Below are 12,018 nucleotides of genomic sequence, written 5' to 3'. Positions count from 1 at the left end.
AGTACAACATTTTTAATTTACTATATTTATTAAGTTCCTTATTTCCATTAGATGAAGTTCACACTAAAATTAAATTTTAGCAGTAGTTCCCTGCTTGAAATGCAAGTTGTTACTTTAAGGACGTAATGCCACATTTAGGTGACCTTCACCGAGTAACTGTATTTTTCTTTCTAACCACAACCTTTTTAAAGTTACATGAATGAGTTTTCATGATTACTGCAATGCCATCATAAAAGATTCAATAAAAGATTCAAAACTAGTAATTGTGAGTGTTCTGCTGCTTTTAAATGGAATGTATTAACCATGCTGAAATATTCAAAAAAAATGTTCTAATATTTCTTGCCAACAGCCATTTATAGAATTTGGGCAGTTAGGAGTTGTAAAAACTAACGATGAACGTAAAACTGTCACGACCTACAAATGAATATCGTTTTCTGTAAAAAGGAAGGGTTTTAAGGGCTAAAGACCAAACTGTACAGTAGAGAAATATTTCTGGATTCCAGCAATACCCTCCAAGTCCCTGTGTTCAGTGTACACTATATCTGTGTATCTGTATCAACAATGCTCCGGGTAAGGGTGGGTACAGACCATTATAAAGGGCCCACAATTGCTTAAAATAGATATACTGGGATATCACTTTCTTTAACATGTGTCCTAAAGAATCGAATTCTAAATTTTAGGCAACAAAATACTAATCAATTTTCAAAATCAATGCATGTAAAGTATATTGCAAACATTTGTTGGATCACTGATTAGCCAGTTTTTATACAAAAGTCAAAGTTGATGAAATATTGAACTTGGGAATTCAGGGGGACCAGATTCAATCTTAAATTCCAATGTATAAATCATATTAAAAGTTAATTTAAATATGAGCTTCCCCTATAAAATATAAAATGACTGGCCAATTACAAAAAAATTACTTTTATGATTAATTTACTAACTTAAAATGAAAATGTAATTAATGTTGACCCTAAGGGCTTATTTATTAAAGGAAAACCCAAAGACAATGTAGGTATCTATAAAAATATATTGCATAAAACTTAAACGTAAAAACCATGCTTCATTTTGATAAACAATTTTCATAAAAATATACAAAGTAGTATGTGTCATTGGGTAAGTCTAAATAGAAAATTGCTATTTTAAAAACAAGGCCGACCACCTTGGATCCTACGATTCACAATGCTCACAAACAAACCGTACATGTTAGGTCACATGGACCAATTAAGGGACAAAGTTCTGTCTTTTGCTTCCACACTTCTTCCTGTTCAAGTTAGAGCTGCAGTATGTTCGGATCAGGTGATCCCTGAGGCAGCAAACCGACCATCACAAAATATTATTTGCAGACATGTTATGTAGAAAAACTGTGGCAATCAGCATAGTTTTTTTGCACTTAGTAAATGAGCCTGATATTTGTCTACAGAGCTCAACTGAACATGTTGCTTTAAAAGAATGTAAATATTAAGTACTAGTATTATTATTACATACTGTAGCTGGAACACTATGGGCTGACCTGTCACAATAGAAATGATTCCTATGAATCTAATTTTTATAAAATGATCAGAGAAATTTGGATTTTGATAAATAAGGCCCTTACATTTCATTTCAGATTATTCATTAAAACGTGAATATGTTTAATTAGTAGGGATGTAGCGAACTGTTCACCCTCGAACTAGTTCGCGCGAACTTCGACCGTTCGCGTCCGCCGAATGTTCGCGAACGTTTGGGAACGTTCGCATTTTGAGTTCGCGTTCGATCGTTCGACCATTCGAATTCCTTCGACCGCTAAAAATCGAACGATTTCCATTCGTTCGAACGATTGTAAGCATTCTATCCAATGAAAAGCATTCGATCGAATGGCTTCGATCGTTCGTTTCGAATGAAAATCCTTCGATCGAACGATTAAAATCCTTCGATCGAACGATTTTAGCGGGTGTTCGAAGTTCGCGAACTGTTCGTGAACGTTCGCATTTTTAGCCGGTGTTCGCGAACGGCGTTCGCGAACACCAAATCGGCAGTTCGCTACATCCCTATTAATTAGGTGTTGCATCATCTGTAAAATGATTGCAATTATTATTACAATTGTAATATCGATAACACATTTCTGTACATTCTAGAAATTTTGTTGGAGAAAAAAATATTTTCCAGTATGATGTATAAATGATTGAAAGTAATATAAAAATACAGCATTTACACTTTGTATTTAAGGTTTTGGTCCAGTGGAGTTTTATTCATGGCAAAACGTTCTTGATGTTAACTAAGCTGCATGAAGCCAAAATGATTCTATTGAGTTAATTTAATGTTAAATTATTTTAAGTAGACTTAAAGTACTGTATTGTGATCCAAATTATGGAAAGATATAGTTTAAGAAAGCCTATATCTATATTATACATATTTGTTTTTTTTTTTTTTATTAACTTACTGGACTTTGGATGACACCTTCAGTCTTCTTTTACCAGCAGTGGGGAACTGCCGAGAGTTGATGTACGAGACCTTGCGGAGAGCTTGATTTATACTTTCAATGTCCTCACCTTCCATTACAAGAGCGGATTGAGAAGGGTTGAAGTGATACTGCAAAAAAATACAGATGAGGATGAAGTCTATAATCCCAACTACCTCTTGAAGTGTGAAAGGAAAGGAATGCTTATCTGTACAGGTATCGGATCCGTTATCCAGAAATCTCAGAATTACGGGAAGGCCATCTCCTTCCCAAAAACTTCATTATAATGAAATAATTCAAACTTTTGAAAACTATTTCCTTTTTCTCTGTAATAATTTAATCAGAACTTTGTATTTGATCCCAACATAGATATAATTGACTTATTAACTAGTAGAGAGTACTTTTTATTCCCCACACACGATTTGGCTGCGAAATTCGCATTTTGTCACTAGTCGATATTTCTGCCAAACTGTGGAAAACATTCACTAAGAAAAAATGCCCATTGACTTTAATGCAATTGAAATGAGAAGAAAAGTTGTGTGTAAAAAAGTCACCCAAAAGAGCGCCAGTGATAAATGCAGAACCTTCCTTCTAAAACAAATAAACCTGTTCACCTTCTGCTTTCTATATTTTAATGGATGAATTTGTAATTATTTTACTGATCTCAGAGCCAAATTAAAGGCATCATGGATCTTGAACCACAGACACTAATGGGGTCATTCTTTGGATGGCTATTAAAAATCATATTAAAATTATAGTTGTACACAGCAGCTGTAGAGATATCAGTCCATACCTCCATGAGAGATAATTATCTGGTCACTGGATATTACACAGTCGAAAATGGCTTGGATCATTATCTTACATGTGGCATTGAGACGGATGTCACATATAGATCATAGTTTTAAAGGGGCAGAGCTTTATATTAAATAATGTTCTCCATCTTTACATGTCATCACACGTATTTACTATGGGAGTTATTTATCAAGGGTCAAATTTTAATTTGTGAATTTTTTTCTCGAATAAATTTGAATGTACTTACAAATCGAAAGGGAGGTTATTTATGAAAAAACTAAATTGTCTAATATTTAATCGAATAGTCCCGACCCAAAAATTTGAATCCAATTCTAATCGAGTTTTCCTCCGAAAAAAAAACTTAAATGTCAGGAAGGCAATTAACATATTCAAATGGTTCAACACACCTCTGCAATTAACTTCAGGTGGAACTGTTTCCATGTGTGAGGTGTGATAAATCTCACATTCAAATTTACATTCGAATTGGTGCTTTTAAATTCGATTTTGTGAGATTTGAAACAAAAGAAAAAATCAAAAATTCAAATTTGAATTCTAATTTACCATTCAAACCTTAATAAATATGCCCCATGTGTCAATACATTTTCTTCGATAGAAATTTCACAGAAGCAGAAAAAAAGCAAAAGATAAACTGCCACTTCCTGCCTGGGAAAGTCTTTTGTTTTCTTTGTAGAAGCCAAATTAGATACAAATGCAATATATTCATAGTTTAATATTATGAGCCATGTTTGTGCATCACTTGTCACTTGCTTGATCACATACATGCTTCACTTTGTCTCTTTTTACACCAGTTTAGTCATTTTCCAGATCAGTTTTATTCATATTCATGCTACATCTGCTCCAGTTATTAAATGCATGCACTTGGTGGATAAATAGAATAACTAGATTCTAATCACACACTTCTTCTCTTTGGAAGTCTGCCACTTGAAATGTCTGCTTCTTGTCTGTTTTAGTAATACATTTGTAGAATATTTTATAGGGTACACTGTGGAGTTGCTTAAAAAAATACTATACATCGATACATTCATGAAATTACACATAGAACATACGACAGCCCTGCAACATATTTATTACTGTTCAGAAATAAGGTAGAAGCTTTAATCACTGACCTTCTGGAAGAATAATGTCATCATGTAACATTCCCATGTAGTGATGGGCGAATTTATTCGCCAGGCGCGAATTCCAGTGATTCACCGCTGGCGAATAAATTCACGAAACTGGCGTGAAAATTCGCCAGCGAAAATGTGCCGGCGTAAAAAAATGGACACCAGCATTGTTTTTTTGGCGCCAACGCATTTTTGCGGGCATCCAAAAAACGCTTGCCGGCGTCAAAAACGAGACGCCGGTGCCGTTTTGCTAAATTTTTTGCCGTTTTGCAATTTTGCGGGAAATACGCAAATTTTCCAGCGAAGCGAAACGGTCCAAATTCGCCCATCACTAGCCCCATGTACTGCTCGCATTGTATGAGGGTATGCAATGATACTAATATTTTAATAATATTTCCAAGTGATATACACCTGAATTCTACAAATATAGGAAATGCATCCCCTATAAAGCTTGATAGTTCTACCAAATCAGGAGTATAAACTGTGTCCACCTAAATGCTCTTTGGCTTATCCCTCATATGCATATAATGTTGTTGTTAGAGATCCCTAAGGAAATAACATGTTTCTTTAATTAGTTTTCTCCTTGGTTCTTACCTTTACACCTTGCCCCAGATTCTCTAGGGCTTTGATATCCAGCCCCTCTTTGCAAGCCTGTAAGCAGGAAATCATTTTATGACTTTCAATTTGGCCAGGACGCAGCACAAGACCAGCAATGCTTCCGTGAAAGTACTGAGCAAACTTGGGCTTTGTGACTTCCCCACCTGTCATGATAAAAATTATTATTAGAAACATAGTCACGGACAAAGAGCAACATTTTGTCAATATTAACCTTTCATTACCCCAGGAGACGAATTTGCACCAGTGTATTTTACGAATAAAATCTTTTTTCTGACACAAACCCCTTTTTGCCGTCTTAAAAAAAGGACAACTTGCAATTTATTATATCTAGTCAATAATATTACATTGTGAATTGCTATTTTTTGTTCTTATTTATAAAAAATAATGCTGACATATACAGTACCTGTACCACTGTTCATAAACTGTGTATAAATTGTGCTCTGGGCAAACATAACCTGACATTTTACAAAAGAATCAGTAAATTGGATTTACTGATTTGATCGGAGTTTGTAGCAGAAAATATTGAGATAAATTCGGACTTTGATAAATAACCCCCTTTATGTCATTAAGTTGCAAATCATCTATTTTAATTGGGTCTTGCTTCCTCCAAATGAATGCAATGTCATTGTATCTTAAACCATGAGAGTAACCAGAATTTTCTTTAGAATGATTTGTAGAAACATATGCAGGCTTTTATTTAATTGTAAGATTTCCAAGGGGTACCCTCTGAGCGTCTTTCATCAAATATCACTTTAATCTCCTTGTTATGATACTGTCAAATTGGTTTTTAAGCAACAAAGATTCGAACATGCTTGTTACATCCACCAGTCATCTTTATTGATGTTTCCCAAGGTTATCTACTATCATTTCCAAAGTCACTTTCGGCCGTGGAGCAAAGCTATGATTATTATTTAAATGCCGTAGTTTTCCCTGCTTGCCTTACTCATCAACAAGTACAAACAACATGTTGTGTCTGCTTATCTTGTACTGGGCTTTATGAATAACTTACACTGTATAATAAAGCCATGCTGAAGTCTTTTTATCTACAAGATAGAATGTGCTAATTACAGGAAGATGGATCTCCACAATCTTTAACTGACTACTTATTTAAACCATAAAGAGACTGTTAAAGTCAATGCTGTACTGTTCACTGAGGAATTAATACAAAGAGAAACCACTATATTAAGAGTATAAGCTCTTTTAAAAACTTGCGACCATAGTCATGTTTATATATACACAGTGCAGCTGTGTAAAATGAAATTTGCAGAAGCAACATGTAAAAATTTGTGTAAAGCAAAAGGCAAATTTTACAAGGTGTGTGTAATTTTATGCCATGTGAACACCAGATTTAACTTTATTTGACATTACGTCCAGAGGAAGTCACAAAGAAAGCATGTAAAAAGTTTACGCTGCTTTTTTACACAGTGAAGCGTGGCGGTGCAGGGTGTATTATCCTGCCATTTTTTACACAGCATAATAAATATGCCAAAGTAAGTTTGTTAAAAGTAGATTGGAAGTTTAAGCAATATCTCCCAGGCAAAACTGGGAGGTTAATCCTGGTGTCAGTGCATTTAAGAGCACTGGCTCTAGTATCTTTTGTGACGATTAAATCCTATCTATGAACACAAGACAGACCAAATATGTAAGCCCTTCCCTCCTGAAAGTAGAATCAGTGTAAGTGATACATTGGAAGAGGAAAGGCCAGTGCCCACAACTCAAATTTATAAACAATTTTGTACTAGAACCATGCAATTGTTTGCATTAGAGTTTTATTACTGCCCACAAATATAGAAAACATATTTTCCTTTTTGTGCAAACATAAGTTAATATGCGCTGCATGTTGCACCATTCCAAATTAACCTCACCATTTATTCCTCCATGGAAATGTTTTTATTACAATCCAGAAGCAAACCAAGAAAATACAGCTCTGCTCTTCTCTGTTGTCTCTTCTACTGCATAAAGTTCTTGTCCCATCACGTGTCCATTTTAGAACAAAGAACATCTGTTTCCAGTGGAGTTTGGATCTGGTCTGTGTAACCTCTGCTTTGCTCTGGTAGTTCCCTATAGTGGCATTGTTACAACCCTTATTGGAGGACCCAGAATCTCATGCAATAAGACTGGGCAGCACATGTGACCATATGTTGTTGAAATAAGGAAAGGAAGCCACCATGCATGGACTCCTAGAACTGAATTTGGGTAACCACAAACACCTTCTGTTTACCCAAATAATAAAAGGAACCGAGAGAGAGCCAATAGCAAAGCTTACTGCTAATATGCGTTTAATCACACAACATGTTCTGTGCTGCACGCAATTTAGCACCATTGATAAAGGACATGCAACCTGAAACATGTTGTGTGATTAAACACATGCAAGTATTAGCAGTAAGCTCTGCTTTTGGCTCTCTCAGTTCCTTTTGTTATTTGGCTAAGCATTCGGACCTGGAGTGTGTGGGGATGACCATAAAGTATATCAGCTAGATGTATTTTTTGGCTGATTTAAGAATGCCATTATAGGTGAAGAGTTTGAGAAAGTTTGTGTCTGTATTAATGTGACATATGAAAAAGTTATTCACAAATGACATTAGCTGCATATTTTCTCAATTAAATTTTTAAGTGACTTTTCTAAAGTACATTGAAAAGGCTCACAACACACATAAATGGGACACACACACTGAATACTGTATTTCTGGGAAGGGGAAATTACAAGTGATCTGCATAATTTCAGAACAGTATTTCCCATCATGGATCAAAGCAATATCTTCAAAAGCACATATTCAGCAAATTACAGTGAGTATTATACAAACAACTTAAATTACCAGAAAATCTTTGGAACATTACTGCTGAATTAGATTTTTCAATATAATGACTATATCTAAATTGTACTATTGAAAATAATATTTTTTTTGCTTTAAAGCCTGTACTGAAATAAAAGAGTAAACTACATAGAAAAAGTTAATGAAAGACGTGGTCATTGGCTGTCCCTTATATCTTAAAGTGAGAACAAATTACAGTATGTGCTAAAAAGAAAACAGAAAATAGAAAATAATAATATAGCCCCCTCCCATTGTATGATGTCAAGATCTAGTTCAAATGATTTACCTTTAAAAGAAAAGGGGGACTGTCAAAATGAATATCATATAGAAAAAAAATAATCCCTAGGATTTACATTTAATCTGGTAACCAATATGTATGGTACATGGTTGAGAACAAACCATATACAAGTGGGATAGGATCTATTATCTGGAAACCCATTAGCCAGAAAGTACCAAATTGCAGGAAGGACATCTCCCTCAGGCTTCATTTTAATCAAATAATTAACATTTTAAAAAATGATCACCATTTTCTCGATAATAACAAAACCGTACCTTGTATTTGATCTGAACTAAAATATAATTAATCCAAGCCAGTGTCAAGACAATCCTGTTGAATTTATTATGTATTTAAATGATTTTGTTAGTAAAGGGGTCCAATTTATGGAAAGATCCCTTGTGCAGAAAACCCTAGGTCTGGAGCTTTCCGGATAACAGGTCCCATACCTGTCCATGGTTAATGTCTATTTTGACCATGTTACTGCAATATTCTAAAGGTGTAGTATGGACTATTTAAAATGAACCTGCAACAGCTGGCCATCATGAATTGGTTTGTACAATATAGATACATTGCTTCATAGGGAAGAAAAAATCCTGGGAAAAGGACCTATTGCCTGTCCCTTTATTCCATTTATCAGGAAGCTGAACTGTACCCCCTGTAATGACTCCTCTCCAGAATGTTTTTTCTTCCCTTCCTTTCTACTAGTATTTCAGTCAGTATGGCAATTTATAATAATGTATATATGAAAGCTTTTGGAATAATGAAAGCAAGGGATGGCTTGGTTATTACATTTAGGCAATGTTGCACTTATGCACAATATGTGAGTAAATGGGGCAAGATTTTTCCATTTTATAAGCATTAACAGGAGTTCAACAAAACACTTCCTATTCAGACAGTTTTTCAGGCTGAACAAGGTAGGATTGCAAATCAGCATAAACACAGGCTCTGCTTCAAAGATGCACATTTAAATGGAGCAGTTTTAGCAGTTAGCATAAACACAGTCTCGGCTTCAAAGATGCACATTAACTAGAATGATGTTAACAGCTATTCTGTAGCATAAACAACTTCTTGGCTTGAAAGCTGCCCATTAGCAGGCGTAACTTCTGCAGTTGGTGTAAATATAGTCTTTGCTGGATCTAAACATTCAGCAAGGTCATAATGACCAACATAGTCTGGAACAGCAGAAGAATAGTCTTGTGGCTCTTAAAAAGCTGGAATAATAACGTTAGAATTTCAATGTGAAAGAGGTGGACAAGCTCTAAAATTTTCGCTCACGTGTTTCTAGTTGCGCTATAGTTGCATTTAGTCAAAAGTAGTGCTTGGTAGTCCATTAATGGGGTAATGTAATAAAAGGTACATAGTTTACTTCAGGTCTAGTAATTCACAGGAACAACCAGACTGCAGACCAATAAAGGGTAGATTTTTTTAATGTAGAATAATAAATTCGAATTTTTACATTTTTTTTTGTCAAAATTCACAAAGTTTTTTTCCGAGGGAAATCTGAATTCAAATTCTTTGAATATTAGACATTCACATTTCTCTTAAATAAGCTCCCATTCGAGTTGTGCGTATTTTCAAATTTATTAAAAAAAAAATTCACATAAATCTGGAATTCGACTTTTGATAAATCTGCCCATAAATGTTGACTGTGGATGGGTTGCTAGGGTCAGGGAAGTTTCTGCTATGAGGCAAGGTGGTGGCGGTTCCACCCAAAAAAAAGCCGCTCATGGTAACTTTAAAAGCCAAATTTCTGGGTTATTAAACTATTGCGGCATTGCGAACGCTGCCTTAGACAGCATTAATACCTTAAACGCCCCTGCTATGGGTTACTAGAACTGAACCAGAATTGGCACCTATTACATTACCCTCCATGACACCCAAAGTTTACTGCCCTTTAATTATTTTAATATCCATTCACTTCTCTGTCTACAAATGTTTGTTTGCAATGTAAAGTTCAAGGAGCACATTTAGCTGCAAGTACCCTTAATGAATGGCATTGATTTGTGCAATGAATGCGGAAAAAGTTGCCCAACAGCAATTGTGTTTGCACTTAATAAAGATGCATTTTACATTTCTAAAGGGGCTATTGCAAGGAAAACAAGTAAAGTTGCACAAATCTCAGCAAATCCATAAAGGGGAATATAGTTAATGGTTTGCTGCAGTATGGGTGCCTTGCAACTTATAAGGCAACTTATCCATTTCTTTGATATTTTAATGTGGGATTATGCTTAAAAGTTGTAACTGTTAAATACATTTTATTTACTCTTTTTTAAACCGTTTCAAGCTCATGCCACATTTGTTTTAGGGTAGGCTCATGTCTAGGACAATAGAGGATCTCTTTTGTCTAGGCTAGAGGGTCATTCTTTGAACAAATATATTTTAAAAGATATTTTAAATGACAAGTATTGGAAGAAAGTCAGATGGCACATGGGTGGGATCCATATATGTAAAGTGCGGTTTTCAGAAGAAGAGTTTGACAAGTAGTTTGGGGACTACTTGGGTATACGTATGTTAAGATATGTAAGGTAGAGCACATTTGTCCAACTCTTTTGAAAACTAGGGTGAATAATTTGAACGTTATCTTGCCAGTGTAGAAACTGACAGAGTGGCACGGCAGAGGAGTAGCTAAGGTCAATAAGCTTGGCAGCAGCATTCATAGCAGACTGGGGCAGAAGTAGCAAAGCTGTATTTCTTATTTCAATCACCAGACTTGAATTCCTCACTAAGGTATGTTGATCCTGCATGTTCCCAAACTGGTACAAAGCCCTAGATTCCTTTGCTCAACCTACAATTAAACATATTCCCTCTCCACTGCCCCCCTCCACTTCCAACCTCCCCAGTCATATCAGCTTAGGACAAGTACTGTACATTTTGTGATGGCTACATCTACTGCCTGTGTTTGTTTCCTGCTCTAAATCATTAGCAGGGAGACAATATTTAAAGCATGCATTAAAAAAAAAACATTTATCATATCCCGTATATTGTATGGAGGAATTATTGTTGCCAACTCTGTTTTGCTTTGTACACAACAAACTCAGGATTAAGAAGTGAAAGAAATGGACTGAAGAACAGAGATTAGTATTAATTCTACATACACAGATAAATATTTTACATAACTAACAACTGTGTGTGCATTATTAAACACATTTAGATAGCATTATTCCACAATTCACCACACTGAAAGCATTCATTTGTGTGCAAGCATTTTTCATCTGCTCAGGACTATAACAGGCTCAGGGCAGCTGGAGCACCAAATCCCTTAATATCTGTGCACCAGGCTGAAAGTGCAGGAAAACAAAACACTAATATTCAGCAACTTGTAGTCTGTTCTTCTAAATACCCCACAGAGTCTAATCTGCAATATATAAATATATTAATAGATCTTTTTTCCCAGGACTGTTCTCTATCTTGCTGAATCTCCAACAACTGCTGCATACAAGATAGACCAAATTTAATGTATAATATGTGTATTGATTATACAGTTTAGATATTATTTGGCAAAATGTATTCCATAAATGGTCAAGATCTGCTAAATTACTATTTATGTCTATAATTTAACCAGTAACTGTTTATTTATAGTAAGGTTGTAAAGAGAAAACCCTTTGGTGATCATACAGTATTTTAATGGATAGGAAGTGTTAAGAGATTCTTTAGTGGAGCTCATAAAATCTATAAACAACATACCTTGCCAACAAGCTCCAACCGTCAGCTGCATGGCAATGTCGGAAGGATGAATGGGCCAGTCATTGGTTACCAGGTATGGCTCATAAGTTGCTCCATCCATGTATAAGGTAACCAGTGGGAAAGCTATGTTGATTATATAGTAGTGCCATTCCTTGTCGCAGATCTAGAAGAAAACGACATTGTTAGTATGAAGAGACATACAGTACACTGGTGGAAACCATGGTAAATGTTTTAAAAAAATTAGGAGTAAGTTATGAGTGGAAAATATAAAAT

At 35.2% G+C, this 12,018-nt stretch overlaps 1 protein-coding gene across 1 annotated transcript in view; it reads right to left on the bottom strand.

Annotated features, from left to right (window-relative positions):
- clstn2.S (calsyntenin 2 S homeolog) overlaps positions 1-12,018 on the bottom strand; it is a 454,486-nt gene that overhangs the window by 16,975 nt on the left and 425,493 nt on the right. The window contains exons 9-11 of the mRNA XM_018265797.2: positions 11,746-11,908; positions 4,948-5,114; positions 2,420-2,568 (exon numbers count right to left, since the gene is read on the bottom strand). Of these exons, the coding sequence (XP_018121286.1) occupies positions 2,420-2,568; positions 4,948-5,114; positions 11,746-11,908 (479 nt within the window). The remainder of the gene's footprint in view (positions 1-2,419; positions 2,569-4,947; positions 5,115-11,745; positions 11,909-12,018) is intronic.

Source organism: Xenopus laevis, chromosome 5S (assembly GCF_017654675.1).
Source record: "Xenopus laevis strain J_2021 chromosome 5S, Xenopus_laevis_v10.1, whole genome shotgun sequence".
Taxonomy (NCBI): domain Eukaryota; kingdom Metazoa; phylum Chordata; class Amphibia; order Anura; family Pipidae; genus Xenopus; species Xenopus laevis.
This window is presented reverse-complemented; position numbering and strand designations above follow the sequence as displayed.